This window comes from Sorex fumeus, unplaced genomic scaffold (genome assembly GCF_029834395.1).
Source record: "Sorex fumeus unplaced genomic scaffold, SorFum_2.1 ptg000018l, whole genome shotgun sequence".
Taxonomy (NCBI): Eukaryota; Metazoa; Chordata; class Mammalia; order Eulipotyphla; family Soricidae; genus Sorex; species Sorex fumeus.
Genome location: NW_026606075.1, coordinates 22,253,141 through 22,275,697, shown reverse-complemented (window position 1 = coordinate 22,275,697; position 22,557 = coordinate 22,253,141). Strand labels below are relative to the sequence as shown.

General features: G+C 37.3%; 1 protein-coding gene and 1 non-coding gene across 8 annotated transcripts in view; one reads left to right on the top strand and one right to left on the bottom strand.

Annotated features, from left to right (window-relative positions):
* TENT2 (terminal nucleotidyltransferase 2) overlaps positions 1–22,557 on the top strand; it is a 62,542-nt gene that overhangs the window by 18,054 nt on the left and 21,931 nt on the right. For 5 of the 7 annotated variants that reach the window (XM_056112581.1, XM_056112576.1, XM_056112577.1 and 2 more), the window contains 7 exons: positions 7,248–7,362; positions 7,463–7,554; positions 9,472–9,550; positions 12,313–12,382; positions 15,263–15,339; positions 16,183–16,311; positions 20,167–20,210. In XM_056112581.1, the coding sequence (XP_055968556.1) occupies positions 7,350–7,362; positions 7,463–7,554; positions 9,472–9,550; positions 12,313–12,382; positions 15,263–15,339; positions 16,183–16,311; positions 20,167–20,210 (504 nt within the window). In that variant the 5' untranslated portion in view covers positions 7,248–7,349. The remainder of the gene's footprint in view (positions 1–7,247; positions 7,363–7,462; positions 7,555–9,471; positions 9,551–12,312; positions 12,383–15,262; positions 15,340–16,182; positions 16,312–20,166; positions 20,211–22,557) is intronic. The other 2 variants (XM_056112580.1, XM_056112579.1) reach the window with 1 other exon arrangement.
* Positions 6,075–6,206, bottom strand: LOC130021876 (U11 spliceosomal RNA). Its single transcript, XR_008792222.1, has one exon. It is a non-coding gene; the product is annotated as a U11 spliceosomal RNA (small nuclear RNA).

The window sequence follows — 22,557 nt, the reverse complement described above, 5'->3', positions numbered from 1 at the left end:
TTTGCCGTGCGGGCAAGATACTCTCGTGTGTAAACTCACACAAGTTGGGGGCACGGCACCCACACGGCGGCGGCTCTATCTCTCCCGCCACCCGCGTTCGGTAGTCTCACCCTTCTACCACCCCGGAGAGGTCGATGGCGATGGTCAGGCGGAGGAAGGAACGAGGGCCAGGCTGGTAGGTATTAGTCGTAGTTTATTCTGATCCTCTCCTCATCTCTCCTTCTGTCTCTCCCCGTCTCTCTCTGCCCCCCATTCTTCCTCCTCCAGCTACTTCATTCTCCTTCTCCACCCCACTTCATCCTCCTCTCTCTTCTCATCCTCTCTGAACTCTCTTCTTCCTTCTGCCCCCCCCCCCCCCCACTCCTACAGTACAGTTAAATCCTCTCTCCATGAGGAACTGGGGGAACAAATACACATAGGTGCGGTCACAATCAATAGGGGTGGAGATCAACAGGGGTAGAAATCTTAGCCTCAGGGAAGACCGCTCCTAGGACAGATCCTTCCTCAGCAGGAGGACCCACCCTTAGAGCAGAATCCCATGGGCATGCCTTTCCTCTCCTTGTCCGACAAGCGTACAAGAATATAATATAAATCATTTTGTATGGATACAGTAAGAAATATCTTAAACTTATAGAATTGCTCTCCTAGGGCCATCTTGATCTCAGACTACGGTGCTTAGGCCAGGATAGTCTTTCCCACCCCTAGCAGGATCCTAGTCTTGTCATTACCTTGGATCATGACAGCATTTGTCCATGATCAAACTCTTAACTTATAGTTAAGAATCGTGGCACCTTGGCCTGGCCCATTTCGCTGCCAGGGTAGCTCACTGCTTGCCCTGGGTCCATTCAGTCCCTCGTCGGGACCCTGCTTTTGGGGTGTTAGGAACTATGTGCAACTGAGGCTTAAGTCGAGAAAGCAGATGCCCGGGAGTGAATAATATTCAAGGCCAATCAAATCCTAAGTTACAAAGCATAATGTTAACGGTCTTCCTGTATCTATACAAAAAGGATATTACCTTAAGGTAAACTATTCATAAGGCATAAGGAGAGAAGGGCAATATTTCACTCATACATATAAAATCATAGATTTCTGGGAAACTGATCTTACAAATTAACAAAGTCTGATTAAGGGGAAAGCTGATTAACTGGGTGGGAAGGAGAGCATAGGAAAGACTGTTTACATGTTTACATGTAAACACAATGGAAGTGGAAGTGCCTCTGGAGCACTGTGGTGGGTGTAACCAGATTGATGGGTGTAACCAGATTAATGGGTGTAACCAGATAAAACCTAAGCTTCTTGAAGGACAAAGCAATGTTACCCAACACTCTCGGTAGCTTGCCGGGCTCTCCGAGAGGGGCGGAGGAATCGAACTCTGGTTGGCCGCATGCAAGGCCCTACCTGCTGTGCTATCGCTCCAGTATTCAACATAATATTTTGATACATATATAGATTTCAAAATAACACAATAAGGCTAATTAATATACAAATATCCTCATATAATTACCGTCTTTTCCTGTGGTCAGAACACTTGAAGACTACTGTGCTAAAATATTTCAAATACTATATTCTTATAACTCAGTTCCTTTGTTCAATATTAGGTCTTTGGAACTTACAAACTTTATAGCTAAAAAAGTGTGTGCCCTCTTTACATATCACCCACTTCCTATCCCCTGGTAATCATCATCCTACTCTCTGCTTATGTTGTTTATTTTGAACTCATACCACAGTTTTGGATGTGCTGTTCATGTCTTTTCAGACATTTATTTATTTATTTATTTATTTTTGACCTTTTAGGTCACACCCCGTGTTGCTCAGGGGTTACACCTGGCTCGGGCCCTGCACTTAGGAATAGCCCTGACGGTGCTTGGGGAACCATATGGGATGCCTGGGAATCAAACCTGGGTTGCCCAGAAGGCAAACGCCCTACCCACTGTAACACTGCTCAGGCCCCACTTTGTTGTTTTTGAGAGATTTCCTGAATCTCATCCTGGAGTTTACTACTTTTCTTCAACTGCTGTTGCTACTTTTCTTCAACTGCTGTAATCCTGTTGCTCAGGCTTTCTACTGAGTTTTTTATATCTTCCATATTTTCCTTTCTGTCACTTCTGGTTGTAGTGGCTCTCTTACTACCCCTGCCATGACTTACTTGGATATATTAAACATCTTCAACATGATGTCTCTAAAGTCATTCTCTGAGAGTTTACAGAGCTGGTTGGTACTAGTAGAGCCTTTCATGCTATTATTTGTACTCACTGAGCTTGGTGACCTTCTGGAAGCTTCCCTATTGTGTTTTCTATGTTCCTACTGCACTGAGGGTGAATTTTTGTTACACACTCCCCTTCCCCAGCCCCCTCCTTGGATCATTCTTTTTCTCTCCTGATGGTCTTCACCCAGTGACAGGTAAAGGTATAAGTGTATTCAGTGTGAGGTGGGGCTGTGCTGTTCAGGTTATATAGAGGTGGACATGTATCTTCTTATCAGTGGGATTGCATTGAATCTGTAATGTGCTTTGATAAGTACTGTGGATGTTTTAGTAATTTCATTTCTTCCAATCTATAATATCTTTTTTCTTAATTATTTTTATTTTCTCGGGGATCACTAGAGACATGGCGGCGGCACAGCGACGGCGTGTAGGCCTCCTGTGGAAGAGGGCGTTTTTTAGGGCGTTCGCCTTACAAGCGGCCAACATGGCCGACCCGAGTTCGATTCCTCCGCCCCTCTCAGAGAGCCCGGCAAGCTACCGAGAGTATTCAATATGCCAGACACAGTAACAACAAAGTCTCCAATGGAGACGTTACTGGGCCCGCTCGAGCAAATCGACGATCAACGGGAGGGCCTTTACCTTTACCTTTACCTATTTTTATTTTGTTTGTTTTATTTTTGGGCTACACTTGGCTATCCTCAGGACTTCCTCCTGGCTCTGTGGATGCTCAGGGATCATTCCTGGTGGGTTTGGGGGCACAATATGGGGTGCTGGGGATCAAACCCAGGTTGACTGCATTTAAGGTTGGCTGCATGCTCCAGGTTTACTCCTGATTCTATTGCTATTCCCCTTAATGTTTCTGATACTGACCTATTGCTATTGATATTTGAATCCAGCAGTTTTTTTTGAGATTCATGAGTGATTACTAGTAAATTTTGTACTTGTTGACATATAATGTTCAGTGTTCCATCACCTATCTCTCCACCAGTGTGCCAGTGTGGGTATTTTTCCCACCACCAGTGTCCCAAATATCCCTCACTCCCCACCTCCCCCACCCCCCGCCAGTCTGCCTCAATGGCTGGTGCTTCCTCTCTCCCTCTTTTTGGGCATTATAGTTTGCAGTCCAGGAACTGATTGCTTATCATGTTTGATCCTTTACTTACTTCCAGGACACATTTCTTTTCCAGAGTGATCATTTTTAACCGTCGTTGCCATAATGGTCTTTTCTCTATCCCAACTGCATTTTCCCCAGCACTTGAGGCAGCCTTCCAACCGTGGACCAGTCTTCATGGCCCTTGTTTCTACTGTCTTGGATATTAGTTTCATACTATTTTTTTTTTAATATCCCACAATTGAGTGCACTCATTCTATATCTGTTCCTCTCCTTCTGACTCATTTCACTCAGCATGTAGTTTTCATGTTCATCCATTTATAAGCAAATTTCATGACCTCATTTTTTCCTAACAACTTCCTAATATTCCTTTGTGTAGATGTACCATAGTTTCTTTAACCAGTCATCTGTTCTTGGGGCACTCAGGTTGTTTCTAGATTCATGTTTTTCTTTCTTTTGTTTTCTTTCTTTCTTTCTTTCTTTCTTTCTTTCTTTCTTTCTTTCTTTCTTTCAAGTGTAGGAGTACTGCTATTTATTCAGCCACTGATTAGCTGATTGAATTGTGCATGAACTCCACCTTCCTTTTTTTTTTCATTTTTTATAATTTTATTTATTGAATCACCATGAGAGCAGTTACAAAGCTTTCGGGTCTAAGTCTCGGTCATACAATGAAACACCTGTACCTTCACCAGTGCCCATTCTCCACCACCAAAAATCCCAGTATACCCCATCCCACACCTCCCCCTGCCTGTGGGGCAGATGATTTCCACATTACTCTCTCTCTACTTTGAACACATTCAATATTTTGACACCAGACCGACCATTATTATTTGAGATTTTACCCCAGCACTAGGATCTGCTGAAAAGGCAACAGTAGACAATTTGTGTTCTATTGCTGGTCATGAATAACATATGATGTCGCATGGCTGCACTAGGGCCATGTGATTTTGAAATTCCGAAATTTTAACACTGAAATCTGGAGGGATTTCTGCCAAAAGCCACTGGGTTTCGAGATTTGCTCCTGAGTCTCTGGGTTCATGGCCGTTGAGCAGCTTGATCAGGAGCCAGAGAGGCTGTTCGTGGGCGATGATTTGGGGTCTCGTTGGGGTGGGGAGGACAGGCCTGGCTCCACCCCCATCCCGTGAGGCTCAACAAGTTTCATCACTGTGGGCCCAAGCCTGACTGTCCAGTGGCCTCTGGAGGATGACGGCCACTGAGCCGCCAGGGGGAAGCAGGCGAGGGACAGCACCCTTTCCCCGCTGGGGTGGCCCGGCCACAGTAACCTACTGTGTGGTCCGGACACATTTCTGCCAGAAACCGCTGGGTTTCGAGATTTGTTTCTGAGTCTCTGGGATCATGGCCTTTAAGCAGCTTGATCAGGGGCCAGAGAGGCCGTTTGTGGGCGATGACTTGAAGTCTCGGGGTGGCGAGGACAGGCCCGGTCCCACCCCCCCATCCCGTGAGACCCAAATGTCTCGTCACTGGGGGCCCAGACCTGACTGTCCAATGGCCTCTGGAGGATGACGGCCACTGAGCCGCAAAGGGGGAGCAGGCACAGGGACAACACTCCTCCCCCCTGGGATGGCCCGGCGACAGTAACGTACTGTGGGGTCCAGATGCATTTCTGCCAGAAGCCGCCGGGTTTCAAGATTTGATTCTGAGTCTCTGGGATCAAGGCTGTTAAGCAGCTTGATAAGGAGTCAGAGAGGCCGTTCGTGGATGATGACTTGGGGTCTCATTGGGGTGGGGAGGACAGGCCCGGCTCCCCCCATCCCACGAGGCCCAACATGTTTCGTCACTGCAAGCCCAAGCCTGACTGTCCAATGGCCTCTGGAGGATGATGGCCACTGAGCCACCAAGGGGGAGCAGGCGGAGTGACAACACCCTTTCCCCCTGGGGTGGCCCAGCGACAGTAACGTACTGTGGGGTCCAGATGCATTTCTACCAAAAGCCACTGGGTTTCAAGATTTGTTTCTGAGTCTCTGGGATCATGGCTGTGAAACAGCTTGATCAGGAGCCAGAGAGGCCGTTCGTGGGCGACGACTTGGGGTCTCGTTGGGGTGGAGTGGACAGAACCGGCTCCACCACCATCCCGTGAGGCCCTGTGTGTCTCATCACTGGGGGCCCAAATGTGACTATCCAGTGGCCTCAGACGGATGGCGGCCACTGGGCCTCCAGGGGGAACAGGCCAAGGCACGAAAGCTGTTCCTACCTGGGTTGGCCCAGCACCGGTGACCTACTGCAGGGACCAGACGCATTTCTGCCAAAATCTGTTGGGTTTCAATATTTGTTACTGAGTCTCTGGGATCATGGCCGTTAAGCAGTTCAATCAGGAACCAGAGAGGGCATGCCTCCAATTATATAGCTGAGCCGGAGCTGGTTTGTGGGTGTGTTTCCCACATACCTAACTTTTGGCCGTTTACTTTCTTGGTAAACTTTGCCCGAAGTTTTTGGGGTCTGGCCAAAGGCACAGCAGCAATTTTGGGGTATCTGGAAGTCTGAAGGCGCCATCGGGCTGCTGATGCACTTGCTTCACAGGTACAGATAGATCTGCTGGCGGCACCATACCCCCTTTTTTCTTTCTTTTAAATCACTTTTTAATGGATAAAAACGTTTTTAGAGATACTTATACATTTTCACACCTCTTTTAGGGAAAAAAATAATGTGAATTAGGGAATTGAAGACAAGATAGTATGTGTATATGTATATATACATATATGTATAGTGTATGTGTGTATATTTATTTATGTATGTACGTATGTACATGCCAGGACCAATGATCACCAGAATTCCATGCAGAAAAAGTTAGCTTCTGAAATCTCTTGATGTCTATTCCACACACAGAGCAATTGAGCTGCTCTAGATATTCTGCTCACAACAGGAGCCCTTTGTAAGATAATTCATTGGAATGAAAATAAATTTGTTAAATTTGGGGGCCATACCAGGTAGTGTTCAGGAACTTCTCAGGCCCAATTCTCAGTTCTCAGCAGTGCTTGGGGGACCATGCGTGTCGAGGATTGAACTTGGGCCTTCCTGCATGTGGAGCATGAGCTTTCTCAGTTCTTTGATTGTTTCTTTAGCATGGAATTTAAATTTTTAAAATTTAAGAAGTAATTCATTCTAAAGACCACATATGAGGGATGGGCATTTGATCATTGTATAATTGAAACCCAAGCACAAAAATTTGTAAGTCTACAACTGTACCTCATGGTGTCTCACTAACAAAAATAAAATAAAGACCACATATGGCTATAGGAATATAATACTGATAGAAAAGGAATGAAAGAAATCTGGAGAAGGTGGGAGTTTGATTTGTATGTTATCCTGTTGTAAATATGGAAATCACTTTTTGTTAATGTTGATTGGCTGGAGGACAAAGTATAAATGAAATTCATAAATAAAGAGAGAGTCCTGTTTGTAGCAGGCATCAAGAAGACAGGATTTGAGTCACATAGGAGGAAGAGGATGATTCACATGAAAGGAACTTAAATAATGGAGAATTTATTTCTATAGTGTTGTATTTGGCATTTGTAGCGAGAGTACCAGGAATTGTATAAACTTTTAAAAAAGACTTGATAGTAAATATCTTAGACTTTTACTCTAACACGTGGTTTCTGTTGCATACTTTAGTTTTTATAGCCCCTTTAAAAATGCAGAGCTATATGCCCTACAAAATCAGGCTGCAGTTGAAGATTTTCTGAAGCATGGATATGAATTTTTACTGACTGTACTTTTCTGTGAATTGTCATTGATGCTTTGTAGAAATTAGTAACTTTTAATTACTTGGATGCTTAAAACTAAAGTAACAATAGGTATCTAAATTGGAAAATATCAAGATACTGTTTATTTGTTTTTTTTTAAACATTGTCCTTAGACTTGTCCTCAATTTCTTAGTATGGTAATATTTACTTTTCTTTTTGTGATAAATTAAAGTTGAGTCAACAGATATTGGAGTTATTTGAAGCATGTCAGCAGCAAGTAAGTGACTTAAAGAAGAAAGAATTATGTCGAACACAACTACAGAGAGAAATTCAGATGTTATTTCCACGTATGTTTACCTGTTTTGCATGCCCTTTATTCCTATTTTGGAATGTCTTTGTATTCCTTTTTAACAATTTAAATAATGTCTAGTAATGTTCTTTTTCTAGAAAGCAGACTCTTTTTGGTTGGGTCCTCTTTAAATGGATTTGGTACCAGGAGCAGTGATGGTGATTTATGCTTGGTTGTTAAAGAGGAACCGGTAAGTAATGAAACATTTAGTCCAAGTATATTTTTCATGTTAAGTTGTTTAAGAGGTTTAATATATAAGTCATTGAGGGATAATTTATTTTGCTTAATTACTTCTTTGTGTTCTCTGTGGTACTTCAGGGAAAGCCAGGAAATACATTTAAGATATATGCATAGTAAGCATAACAAGCTGGAGCGATAGCACAGCGGGTAGGGCGTCTGCCTTACAAGCGGCCAACATGGCCGACCCGAGTTCGATTCCTCCGCCCCTCTCGGAGAGCCCGGCAAGCTACCGAGAGTATTCGATATGCCAGACACAGTAACAACAAAGTCTCCAGTGGAGACGTTACTGGGCCCGCTCGAGCAAATCGACGATCAACGGGAGGGCCTTTACCTTTACCTTTAAGCATAACAAGAATTCTAGCATTAATTTATTTTAAAATTATTAAAATGAGATAGCTTTGCTTTGTGTTTTTTAAGACTCTACCTCTATTCTAAAATGTCATTGGATTGGGTATGTTATTAGGATACAGCAAAGAAGAACATGTCTTAGTTACCCTCTTGATATATTTCCTTTCTATTTGAAATCTCAATGATTTTATTTATGATCTTTTTTTCACTATGAAGTGGTTTTCTTTGTTTGTTTATTTTGGTTTTGGGGCCGCACTCTGGCAGTGCTCAGGTCTTACTCCTGACTCTGTGCCCAGGGATAATTCCTGGTGGTCTCAGCTCTGAGAATCATTTGTTGTATTAGGGATAGGAACTGGGTTTGCCACCTGCTAGGGAAGCTCCCGACCTGAGTTTGGAATTAATATTTTGAAATTATATAGAGAGATTTTACTAAATTTTAAAATAAGATTAATATGATTTAATTTATTCTTTTTCTCTGATGTTTTGGCTTTGTTTTTATTTAATAACCAAATTTTGCCTATTTGTATTATTTAAATTTAATGTTAACCAGTATATCCTTAATACCACAACAGTTGGCATTCCTTAATACTGTAGCAATTGGTAGTCACTAGCTTGCACAAAGCAGTTTATTTAATTGGATTTTTTTAATGAATTATAAAAAATACAATCTTTCAGTCTAGCTTCAATTTATACTTTTTAAAGTTAAGAAAACATTTGAGGGGGCTGGAGCAATAGGACAGCAGGTAGGGCATTTGCCTTGCACGTGGCTGACCTGGGTTCGATTCCCAGCATCCCATATGATCCCCTGTGCATCGCTGGGTGTGACCCCCCCAAAAATAGCAAAATATATGTATATATATATATATTTGAGTGGTTTTATAAATATGTGTGTTTATGGTGTTTCCATTATTCCACTAAGAAAATTAAGTTATTGCAAATGAAAGTTTTATTACAGGAATGAAACTGATACTTTCTAGGAAATATAATATAATATAAAGGAAAAGTGAGAAATAACCCTTAGAAGTAATAAACATATTGGAGAATACTAGTTTTAATTTACTTTGTCTCATACAGTTAGACTATATGCATCCATGAATTCTACCAGTCTTACTTACATGTATGAATCTTGTCACAGCTTAAACAGAGCTTCCATAGATTTGAACCTTAAAGAACTCAGTGTAAGGGAAAAATATAGAAAGTTAAAATTTTGTTCATTTGTCTTAGAGAAGATTACTTTTTGTACATTTATATTAAGTAGGAAATGACATGAATCTTTCAGTATTTCTTCTAGAATTCTGTTTGAAATTTAAAACGAGGAATTGATTTAGCTTCGATATGAAAGACAACATAAAGCTTGACTTTTTCTGTAATATAATTTACTGACTTTTTTAAAAATAACTGCAAAGAAAAGTATATTTTGTTTTCATTTTGTTTAGCTGTATAAAAATCTAAGCTAAAATAAAACTTTCTAAACACTAAGTTTAGAAAGATAATAAAAACTTTATTTTTAACTTTTCAGTGTTTTTTTCAGGTAAATCAGAAGACTGAAGCACGGCATATACTCACCTTAGTCCATAAACACTTCTGTACTAGACTTTGTAAGTCTGACATGCTTCAAGTACCTATGTCCTCTGACATAATTTAAAATGTCTCTTATTTTCTGGTAAAAAGTTGTTTAGTTTTATGTTCAGGATGGGTATAGTGTGGCTCCCTTTTCCCAAATAAATTTTTTAAAACCTTTTTATGAAAAAGAGAGTACAGTACTTTCTGGAGGGCTTGCACACCCAGGTGGTGCTCAGGAGCTTGGGGCCCTCCTGGCAATTTTGAGCCAACTGGGATTGCTATTCACTGTTAGCAAGGATTGAAGGATATGCTGCTTGCGCATGTGGTGCTGGGGATTAACCAGATTACCCTGGCAATCCTCAGAGACCTGTGGGGCCACATCTTGGGGATATTTGGAGGTCTCTCCTCTGTACCTGATTTGGGGAACCATATAATGCCAGCAATCCAGAGAGGGTGGGTTACAATCTTCCTACAATCTCTCTGGCTTGTTTCTAGTGACATTTATTCTTTTTTTAAATTAATTTTGTTTGGGGGGAATTTTCCAAGTGGTGACCAAAAGGCGTGGCCCCCTTTTTGATTATACTAGGCCAGCTAGGTGGCTCTTCAATGACTTGAGGATGTGCTGCTGCTTGGCCCCTGTGGTTCCGGACATTACCTGGTTCACTCCAGTTACTTGGGGCACATGGTGGTACTGGGCACCACCAAGACTGTACTTTGTGATGCTTGGGGGACCATGTGGTGTTGGGAATTGAACTGGGGCCACATGCAAGACATGTTCCTTAATATTTACACTACCTCTCTATCCCCTAATAATAATCTTATTGAAATTACTTGTAAGATATAACACTGAATTCATAGAGATAATTATCTTGAGATATTTTTCTTAGAAGAATTTAGACAGTGGAAGCTGAAAGCATGATTATAAATAAGTAGATACATAATATCTGTGAAAAGCCCAAACAGTAACTCATTTAAGTCTCAGGTATTTATGGGATTAAAATAATCATGTTTTACTGTGCCATGAAATGTATTACATCGGGTTTTAAAAATCTGATCATTGAATATGAAGTGCAAATATATTCATTTATTTTAAATTTCCACAGTGTACTGTAGACAGTTAAAGTTATTGTGACGTTTTAAAAGCATGTGTTTGTTCATTCAATAAATATATCTTCTGTAGCAGTATTTGAGATAGAAAAAGTAAAGCTAAAGAAAAAAGTTACTGCCTGGAAACTAGTTGGAGAGAAATAGTGTTTTATTCTAATAGTTTCTTCATATGTATCATAGTATTTCAGACCTTTTATGGATTTTAATTAGTGATTATTGGAATTAAAAATTATTAAAAATAGACACCATCTTGGAGATCACCTAATTAATACCCCCCAGGGTGGGGTGTGTGTGTATATTAATAGTTAAGGATGAATGACAGTCGGTTAGTAGCTTGTCTAAAAAGTACACTTTGTTGGTGTTAAAACCTGTATTTGTAAGACTTTTTATTCTAAATTTATTTTTCATTAAACCTCATTGAATTTCTGTGGCATAATTTTATGTGAAGATAGATACACTTGTATGGGTTTTTTTTTTTTTTTTGGTAAACTAAAGCCTTTCAATTTCTAAGACTAGCATTGGTTTTCTTTCATTAAATTAAAAAAAAAACCCTCTTATTTGGCAGAACTTTACAGGGTTTTCTTTGTTTCTTTATTTTTTGGGCCATACCCAGCAGTGCTCAGGGATAACTCCTGGCATTGGTCAGGGAACCTGTGTGGTACCAGGCATCAAACCCAGTTTGGCTGCATGCAGGACAAGTGCCTTACCTGCACTATACCTCTGACCTTACAATTTTTTTAATACATTTCTGTATTTTCTTGATTTTTCTACAACGACTGGTTATTTCAGCCCAAACAATTTAAGTTTGATAGACTGAAAATATGTGTATTTTTGTTCTTAGAGATTGTGTATTTTTGAATGTATCAGTTCCTCATGTTATGTTGCAAGCATTTCCACATTTACGACTATAAATAGTTTCTGTGGCTGCCATAATGCATAATCTTATGTACTGTACCAGAAAGCTAATTCTAGCTTTCTTTCACATTTACCACTGTTAAGATTTTTTAATTTTATTTTATTCATTTAATTTTGGGGGGATTTGGGCAAAAGTAGTACTCAGGGCTTTCTTCTGCTTCTGATTCAGGGATTACTCCTGGAGGGGCTCTCTGGACCCTGTTGGGTCCTGGGGATCGAACGCAGGCCAGCCACGAGGTACAAGGCAAATGCCCTACATGCTGTACTAATGATCCAGCCCCATGCGATGACTTCTTTAAACATTGTTATGAGAGAGATAGTATAATGGGTAGGGCACTTGCCTTGCTTGTGGCCAGCCCAGGCATTTCTAGGAAGGATTTCTGAATACATAGCGAGGAGTAACTCCTAAGTATTACCAGATATGCCCCCTCCCCTCCAAAATAAAGGTTATTATGAAGAGATAGTACAGTGGATAAGGTGCTTGCTTTGCATGCGGCTGACCCAGGTATAACCTGCGCTGCCACGTAAGCCCATGAGCACCACTCGGAATTTTAGGAGTAAACTTAACACATGCAAATACATATAAAGTCCTTTAAGTGTTACTGGAAGTTAGTCTTAGAAAAACTTAGTATTGTCATTTTTTTCTTGTTTTCTTTTTCAAAATCATATCGTATTAAATTGTTATTGTTTACAAAATAGTATTTTAAAATTTTCATTGGAACAGTATAAATTTGAGGAACAGTTATAGTTGTTCACATTATCCTTTATGTTTCAGCTGGCTACATTGAGAGACCTCAGCTTATAAGAGCAAAAGTGCCAATTGTGAAGTTCAGGGATAAAGTCAGGTGAGCAGTTTTTGAAATTTCCTTTTTTTAAGTTGCTTTAGATCATTTTTAGATATTTTCATATTACATAGCATAATAGCTTATCAACTTTTTAGAAATCACTTGATTTGATGCTTGAAATATTTTTAAAATAGTCCAGCGAATAGTTCTTTATATTTAATTGTACCGTTATACTGTTCAACAATTTGACTATTTGAAGTGGTCCAATTTAAAGAATATATAATTAAAAAGAAAAAGAATGTGTACATATTTATAATTTAGATTTTGAAAAAATTTCTGCCTTTTGAAAATGTTATATATTCTTAATTGATGAAATTTAATATATATTCATACCAAGGAATCTGTTAGAGTTATTCTGTGTAGGCACTGAATTTCCTATGTGTATTTGGAATTAGAGGTTTTTATATAGTGTCTGAATATAAAATGTAAGTAGATGACAGTACATTCCTCATTTCATTTATTAACAGATTTGTTGTTTATTAAAAATTATATAGAATCATGATATATTTTTTCTCAATTTTATGGTGAGATTAGTCATGTGAAGTGTAACTAAATATATACACAATTGATTCTCATTCATAGCTTTTAAATTTATGAATTTATCTACTAGAAAAATTAATTTTGTAGTTTCTCAAATTCAGTCTTACAGGATTTTGGTAATTTTTAGGTATGTGCTGAATGGGGAAAGACATTACCTTATGTCTTTGTTCCCAACCGAGGTCAAACAGTAGCCTTCTGCTTCTTGTTTTAGTTGTCAAATGTCTATTTTACAGTCAAGTAGCCTTCTGCTGCTTGTTTTAGTTCTCAAATGTCTGTTTTACAGTCGACGGAAACACTTTTCACAGTTTTTAGTTTTTGAACTCACATATATGGCGATAAAACTTCAAATAGGGACTGGGGGATTAGTATAGTAGTTTCAGTATGTGCCTAGCATGTGCCTGATCTGGGTTCAATTTCCAGTACCACATGGTTCCCTGAATATCACCAGGTACAGCCCTGGAGGCCCCGTAGCACCCCGTAGCACTGCCAGGGTGACCTGGCACTGTTGAATCTGAGCAGCATCACATCCTCCAGCCCTTGTGCTGGACTGTGGCCCAGTTAGCTAGGAATTGCTTAATGGGTCCCTGAGGAGACTCCCCTCTCCAAAATAAATACATGCTTGTAGTTACAATTTTATAAGCACTTTTATTCTTTTTCTCTTTGAGCTTATTATGAAAGCTTTCATTATTCTTTATAAGAACTATTCTTTTCTATTTTCAGTTTGAGTTCAGCCATTGTCATAGATCTCATAATTATCTCCCTATTTTCTAAATTTTGAAGTGCTTAGTATCTGCTTTAAAAAAAAAATTCAGGACAGAAAAACAGTACAGGGCTTAAGGCACATGTTTTTGAATGTGGCTAACCCCTGGGTTCCATCCCCAGCCACTTGGTTCTCCTAAGCACCATTGATGGCCCTTATTATGGCCCTGAGACCCTGCAGGGACTAGGTGACAAATATTTTTAAAATAGTCCAGTGACTAGTTCTTTATATTTAATTGTACCGTTATACTGGTCAACAATTTGACTATTTGAAGTGGTCCAATTTAAAGAATATATAATTAAAAAGAAAAAGAATGTGCATATATTAGGGGCTGGAGCGATAGCACAGCGGGTAGGGCGTTCGCCTTACAAGCGGCCAACATGGCCAACCCAAGTTCGATTCCTCCGCCCCTCTCGGAGAGCCCGGCAAGCTACCGAGAGTATTCGATATGCCAGACACAGTAACAACAAAGTCTCCAATGGAGACGTTACTGGGCCCGCTCGAGCAAATCGACGATCAACGGGAGGGCCTTTACCTTTACCTTTATAATTTAGATTTTGAAAAAAATTTTGCCTTTTGAAAATGTTATATATTTTGACAAAGATCCTTGGAACATGTCAGCCAAAAATTTGGGGGTTGCGGGATGGGCCGTGGTTTCAGGCCTTCATTTCACCACTTGGGAGGGTCTTTCCCCCCCCTCTTCACCCCCCCCCCCCCAAGAATAATACCTTCTGTTCATTTGTAAACAATTTTACCCTGACTGATAGCAAGAGCTAAATATAGCATATGGTATTACTTACTAGCCTGATTTGATTTGATTTGGTTTTGGGGACATACCTAGTAGTACTTGGGGTTTACTCCTGACTCTATACTCAGGGGTCACTTCTGGTGATACTTTGGGGACCATATATGGTGTTAGGGATTGAACTGTGTCTCTTGCATACAAAGCCAGATGTCTTACCCCCGTATTATCTCTTTGGCCCTTACTGATCTTTTTGGAGAATATAATATATTATACTGAATTTTTACTTGACTTTTTTATCCCTTTTGTTTGAAAGCAAATTATGTATTCTAAATTAATCGAGAATGTAACTTAGTGTTATAACTTGCCCAGAAATGTTATTAGTCACATAATTTTATCTATTTGGGAAAGACAGCAAAATAAAAAATTCCCTTTTTAAAGTAATTGGAATCAAAGATATCTTTGCAAAGATAATTAGATTATCTTTATAAAAGATAATCTATTAAAGATAATAATAATTCTTATTAGTACATTATAGATCATTCAGTGGAATTTATATATATATATATTTACTCAATCATGTTAAAATAACATACCAAGCTTAATTTGCTTCTAATATTTCCCTTCTGATTTCTTTAGTGCCTCATTTTAAGGTCTTTGACTGTGGGGCCCTTGTTATTTTGCTATTTGTTATTAATGGGTAGTTGTGTTTAGGTATTAAATTGTTACTAGTGCTGTTGTTTAAATTGTACTTGAGGTAAATTTTTTTTTCTCTCTTGCTGTTCTGGGGATTAAACCCAGTGCCTTACATATTAAAATCTTTTCCTTATTTTAATAGTTGTGTGGAGTTCGACTTGAATGTAAACAATATTGTTGGAATAAGAAATACATTCCTTCTAAGAGCTTATGCATATCGTAAGTTTTCTCTTTATTTTCAAATATCAGTAACTCTGGTTTATCCTTTACTCTTCATTTTTTTTTTAATTTTTATTAGTGAAACACCATGAGGTACAGTTGTAGATTTACAATTTTTTGTGCTTGGGTTTCGATTATACAATGATCAAATACCCATCCCTCCACCAGTGCCCATTTTCCACCACCATGGATAATATCCCTCCCCCCCATCCCCCCCATCCCACCCTGCCTCTGTGGCAGGGCATTCCCTTTTGTTCTCTCTCTCCTTTTGGGTGTTGTGGTGTGCAAAAGAGGCATTGAGTGGCAAACATGTTCAGTCGATAGTCTACTTTAAACAACTTCATTCTTTTAAAGTATGTTTGTGATTGTGCCAGAGAGATGATAGTACAGTGGTTATGGTGCTTGTCTTGTACACACCAGACCTGGGTTCGGGCACCCTGATGACAAACGGTCTCCTGATCATCGTCAGGAGTGATCTCTGAGCACAGAACAAGGAGTGACACCTTGTGGAGTACTGCCAGGTTTGATCCAAAAACAAAAAAAGTTTTTGGTAAATATTGGCATCTCTTTTATATTGCTTATGTATATGCATAATATATCTTCTTATTTTATGCACAATATGTTGTTCCACTAAACCATGTACTACCAGAGTTGTAAGTTAATGAAATGAATTTTAATAATTGGCAATTTTTAAAATGTAAAGTACATTTTTAAAAGTAAAATATCTTTATGATGAGAGAAGCATTTAATACACAGGAAGGTAATGCTTTTTTGATATGGGAAGGGGAAATGATAAAAACTTGTAATGGTCTTTCCATTTTTAAGTTTCAATTTTACTTTCAGTTGAAAATCGAGTGCGTCCGTTAGTTCTGGTGATTAAGAAGTGGGCAAATCACCATGAGATAAATGATGCCAGTCGTGGTACTTTAAGCAGCTATAGTCTTGTGTTGATGGTTTTGCACTATTTACAAAGTAAGTATTATGGATTTTCCCAATTTCTAAAAACTGAAATGCAGTAAAACTTCATTATGGTGTCTTCCCTATTGACTCTTGTCTTCATATAGCATTGCTTTAAAATGTTCTTTCTAAGACCAATAAGGCTATATTTTTTATTTTTATCTTCAACTAGTGTTAGAATTGTTATTCCATGGAAAACATTATAAAGAAGTTTCACTGTATTTTAAAAATTTTTATAGTTTTTTATTTTACTTTTTATTTCGAGAACTTTAATTGTGGGCATATTTCAGAAGGTCTATAAAAATAAGTTTTAAGTACTATTCATCATCTTGATTAATTTTCATATAAGCCAGAAATTACATGATTTCATAATGGTCAAGATGCTTTTATTTTCTATATATTGGCATGGAGATTGGGTAAAAAAATTGATGTTAATGGGCAGAAAACCTTTTGCCAGTATGCCTGTTTCTGATTTGTCTGGATTAAAGATTTTTCCACATTTAAAATTAGTGTTGTAATATTCAGATTTAATAGGAAATTCACATAGAAACTAAAAGTCAAATTTATAAGATATAAGAAGATATTCATGATAATAATAGTTTGTTTCAAGATAGTTTTATTTTAAAAATTGCAATAACTTCATAAGTATATTAATTTAAAATATATTTACATTAAAAATGAAAATACAGTAATGACCATATTTGAATTTTCTTATATGTTCATGTACATACAAATATTGTAAAAGGTATATGCTGACATTTATTAGGACTTATTTAGAGATTGTAGAACTTATTTGAACTGTGTGATCAGATGAAATTTTTTTATGAGAATCTTAAAATAGTTTAAATGGGCCATAATTTTATGAGTAGTCTTCTGCAAGTCTGTATAGTTTTTCTCTTAAAAATGCTACTAATCAAATTTTTATTGCCACTCAGTATTGAATATACACTAGCTTGATGTTTGACTTGCCCCAAAGGATTTTAAACATGTTGATAGTTTTAAATAGAACTCTGTCCTCTTGTGATTTGTAATGTGTATTTATTAACAATTGAATGGAATTGTGTGCCAATGGAATAGGTTGAGTGGTCAGGGCTGCATGCCATGTGTGTGCAAGGATCTTAGTTCTATCTCTGGCACCCTTGCCCCACTCCCCCAGCACTTCAGGGAGGCCTCTGTGTACTGCTGGACCTGAGCAACACCGCATCACTGGGCCTGAGCATTAAACCGTCATGCCCAGCTGGTTGAATGTCACTGGGAGTCGATCCCAGGCCATCTGATCATTATTTGGTGAGAGGACCCAAAAACAAATGGTTCCCTAAACCTTGACAGAAGTGATCGCTTTGCTGGGGCCCGGTCTGCCTCTCCCCCACCCCTCTCCTAAAAAAAGAATGTAATTTTGTGATTTATAATTTAGATTTGACTAAAGCATTTAACATGAATGAATGTTCATTATGTGTGCCCTTATTTCCTTATTACAGATTGCATTAGAAATTTTTTTGGTGGGGGCAGGGTGGGGGCTGGGGGCACATTCCGTGGAGCTCGGGCCTTATCCTGGGGTATGCACTCAGGGATCATTCCTGGAAGGCTTGGGGACCATAGTGTCAAAGATTAAACCTCAGCCAATCTGTGCAAGATTAGTGCCCTGCCTGCTGTACTATTGTTCTGGCTTCAGACATGTTTTATTTTTTAACAGAGTGATTCTATTTGTTGAAGCAGTTTCAAATTAGTGGTACTATCAGCAACTATTTCTAAGTCTTTCTTAAAGAATTTCTACCCAGAACCGTTATATAATTCTGTACTTTGGCAAATTGAAGCTTTTTCTTCCTAGAAGAAAGTAGAAACACAAAGAAAGTGCTTTTCTGGTCAAGTAGTCTAGACTTTGGACACAAAGGGTGTCTTGAGTTCTTCTTTCTCTTAAAGTAAACTAGCTTTTGTGATTTTTGGCCAAATTTTTCTCCTCTCAGGTCTTCGTATTCTTATTTGTAACATGAACATTGAATTCGTTAATCTTTAAGTTTCACTTAATTTCTTAAATGCTTTAATATCTTTTTTATCATGATCAGAGAAAGGTTCTCTGTGCTGAAAGGTTGAAGAGATTAAAACATTTCTTAGAATGAGTTATAACAGTAAATAATTGTATGCAAATGCTTTAAAAGGTAACTGATAAAAAGAATCCTTTCTGAGAAGAGATTTTAGTGGCAAGCTATGATTAAGAGATAATAAAGATGAAAATATCCATCGAGCAAATCCATTGGTTAGAAATAATATAAATTATTTTCATCAAATATTTTACCATATTACCAGATACAGATATAATTGATTTGGGGGTATTTAAAAGTTATTTTTGCATTTTCAAGATTAATGCTGTTTAGTATTGTAAATGGTTTAGTGTTGTTGAAGGTCTGTTTTCTTTGTTGTTAAGTTGGATTTGAGAGAGCTCAAAGGATTAGAGTGCATGCTCTTTAGGTAGAAGACCCAGATCAATCCTCAGCACTGTAGGGTCCCCTGAGTAATGCTGGAGTAGTCCTGGTGGCTCCAGAGCATGCTTGTGGCATCACTTGGCCTAGCAACTCTACATCATTGCCCCTGAGCATTGAACTTTCAGGCCTGCACAGCTGGGTTGCGTATTGCTACAAATAGCTTGAGTTTATGTCTAGGGAATTGGAGAGTTGAGCATTTGCATGCCTTGGGGGTGTGTGGGGGGGGTGTTTGTATGTTTCCTGAACTGGGAATGACTGGTAAGTAATGAAGCAGTTTTTTCAACCCTGATAAGATTTCTTATATTGTCAGCATTTCAGACTGTCATGAAATTGTAATTCATTTAAATTTTCAACTAGGAAATGAAACATGATACAAAATGGAAAATTAACAAGAGAATTCTCCATATTATATGTTAGAAATTTATACATTTGTAACCAAAATTGGAGACAGTATAAGCAGGTCATAATCATCAGTTAATTATATGTATATTTATATTGTCATTCAAAATAAAAATGAACTAAATATTCTTTTGTTATGGACAGTTAATCAACATCCCATTATGTTTTAGGTATACGAAGTGAATTAAAGATCTTTTGTTCCTAAGTTTATTATATACCTAAATCTTGGATAATTTATTACATGATACTTGTGTTTGCTCTATTGCCTTAAGGAAATAATGAAATGCAGTATTTGTATCTTATCGGACAGAAAACATTTTAAAGTATTTCTTGTATCATGGTATTTAATGCAGCACATAAAGATGATTATTCCTTTGTAGAAAATTTTATTTTATAGCAGTCTGAGTACAAATCTCCAAAAGTTTATTTCTAAACTTTACTGGGGCTTTTATGAAAACTTAATTTATGAAGTTGAAGATTTTTTTCATATTTTTACTAGAACAATTTTAAACTGTTTTAGTTTTTTTTCTGTGGAAGAAATTAAATAATAAAGGGAAGTTTAAGATAGAAATGTTATTCTGTAGTATCATTAAACTGTACTTTAAAATTATTTTTAATAGCTATTGCATCTTAACGATGTTCATTCAATATCTGTAGAGCAATCCTTGTCGTGCTTATTTTGTGTGTGTGTCTGATGTGGGATCAGATGATGTTTGTCCATTTATTGAAGGCTTATTACTCTAAATCCTTGTAAGGAACAATGGTTTATGTAGACATATACGTAGTTTATTTACAAATTTTAAATTGTCAATTTAGGTAATACTTTGAATTTAAATTTTAGTAATCAGAATTAATTTCATAAAATATATGAAAATGTTGTATCTTGACATTAACCCTTACAGTGTCATACCTGGGGTATAACTGACAGATTAATTGCTTTGTAAAGTGAATTATGTGAATCACGGAAGCTTTAAACTTTTTCTTTTTATAGCCCTACCTGAACCCATCCTTCCATCCATCCAAAAAATTTACCCAGTAAGTGTTTCTTATAAATTATTTCAATACATATTATGACAAGTTAATGTGGAAGAACTCTAAGTATTAATGTGATTATAAAATAATAATAGTTACCTTTTAAGTATAGGGTAACTTTTTTTTTAATAGAGGCTAAGGCATTGACCCCTAGAATAGTAAAAATGTTTCATATTTTTTTTTAGGTATTTATTTGGTTATTGACAGTCTGATCTTTTATATTAATGATAAAGTTTTTTGCATGATGCTCATGATTATCACAAGTAGAAAGTAAATATAGGTTTGTCAAAGCCCATTTGGACTCATTCCAGCTTTCTTGATGGTTTTTAAAATACAGTTTTGCAGCTTTAGTTAGTAATTGAGAAATTTTGTAGGCCAGTGTAGGCATACTTTGAAAGTAGAAGAAAAATTAAAGAGCTGAGCGCTGTATTATTTTTAAATTTTTACTGCGTTTACAAATAAAACACCAAAGAAGTAACTTTAGTACACCATACTTTTGTGTTAAGGAACCTATTGGATCTATATATATCAGCTTGGGAAAGTTACTATGTAATCAGTTTGAGTTTAGGAAATCTAGATAATGTACACACTCATAATTTATAGGAATGCTTTTGTTTCTTTCCTGTTTTCTTTTGTGTGTGTGTGTTTGTGTGTGTGTATGTGTGTGTATGTTTTCTTTTTTCCAGAACTTTCTGTTTCTTTGTTTGATAGTCCTACCATTCTGTTTATCTTCATAGTCATTCTTGTTTCTGGTTTTACTTAGATATAATATTTAAATATGCATATGTTTCACCTGGTAATTTACAATATGAAAGGAGTTGTTTTGTAAATATAATAAATGGTCATATTACAGAGGAAAATAATCAATTTGAGTGACGATTATTTTAATGTAAAAAATGAAATAACCAGAAAGTATAGAGCAAAAATAACAAACTTTGAGTCTTAGAGTGTTTTCATGTCTTCATAAAGTATTGATTGGTTTTTTTTTCCCTTTATTTTATTTTCTCATGGGGAATCTTAGACAGTGGAACTTGTCAGGGTCACCTTCTTGTCTGCAGCAGCACTTGGGTTTGAAATGCCAACCTTTAGCTGGCTAGTATACTAGGCAATCACTTGACGCCATTGAGCCATTTTCTAGGTTCCAAAATTGATTCTGTAATTCATACTGAAAGATCAAAGATAATGACTGTGAGTGTTCAATATTTCATTTTATTGCCCCTACTTTTTTTTTTCTTTAAGACCTAGATTTGAGTATAGAGAAAGCCTCATATCATAAGCATATTTATCATAACAAGGATGTAGAGGCTGGAGAGATTATACAGCTGTTAAGGCATATACCTTGAACACAGCTAACCGAAGTTAAACCTGCAGCACTGAATATTGTCCTTTGAGTATAAGGAGTGTGGCCTCCTCCCCTCAAAGGATGTAATAGTTAAATTTATTCTTTACCGCATCTATTACTGTGTATTAAAAACATACCTGTAGAGATAGCTCTCTTAAAACTCTGTGTTACGTGAACCTCTTTTTACTAATATCAAAAACAATGAAATCTCAGATTAATGTACTATATTGGACCTAGAGGTTCCTACTCTTCTAGTTTGAAAAGCTTTGTTTTCTGTTTCTCATTTTTCTAGTTATCTACTCCGCCTTCATGACAAGTTCTGACTTTCTTAACATGTACGACCTCTGAATCTGTCCCTGTTTTACTAATGATTCTATATCTGTATCTTTAGTGGGGAAATAGATTTAGTACTAACTGCCCCAAGGACTTAAAATCTAAAATCTGTTAGATTTTGCCCCTCCTTAATTTTTAAAAAATTTAGTGTTATAGGTGAGCAGAAGTTTCAAAAAACTTTAGACATTATTAAAATATTACCATTTTCCCATAAAATTTTTCTGTCCCAGGAAAAACCTGTTAAAGAATAATCTGGTTTTCTGAGTATATTGTCATTAATATTTACATGACATTATTTTTATGCATTATTATTATTGCTTACATGGGTAAGACTCCTCTTAAAAAGTTTTTATTTTATATGAAAACTGTAAACTTACCTTCAGAACACTTCTCTTAGTGATTCTGTTGAAACAAGCAAATTAGATTCATTCTTATGATTAAGGAGATTCATTTATTTAATATTGATTTTTGTCAGCACACTCTAAGTTTTATATGCAATAATATCTTTACTCCTAAACAAATAAGCTGGGTAATATATCATCTCTGTTTCATAGATAAAGAAATTATTATCTGAAGTCTTAGATGATAACATGATTGATCCATGGTATATAGCCACAAGTTTAAGAATCCAGAAACTAATATTTTTTATTATACTATACTGCTTGGGGGAACAAA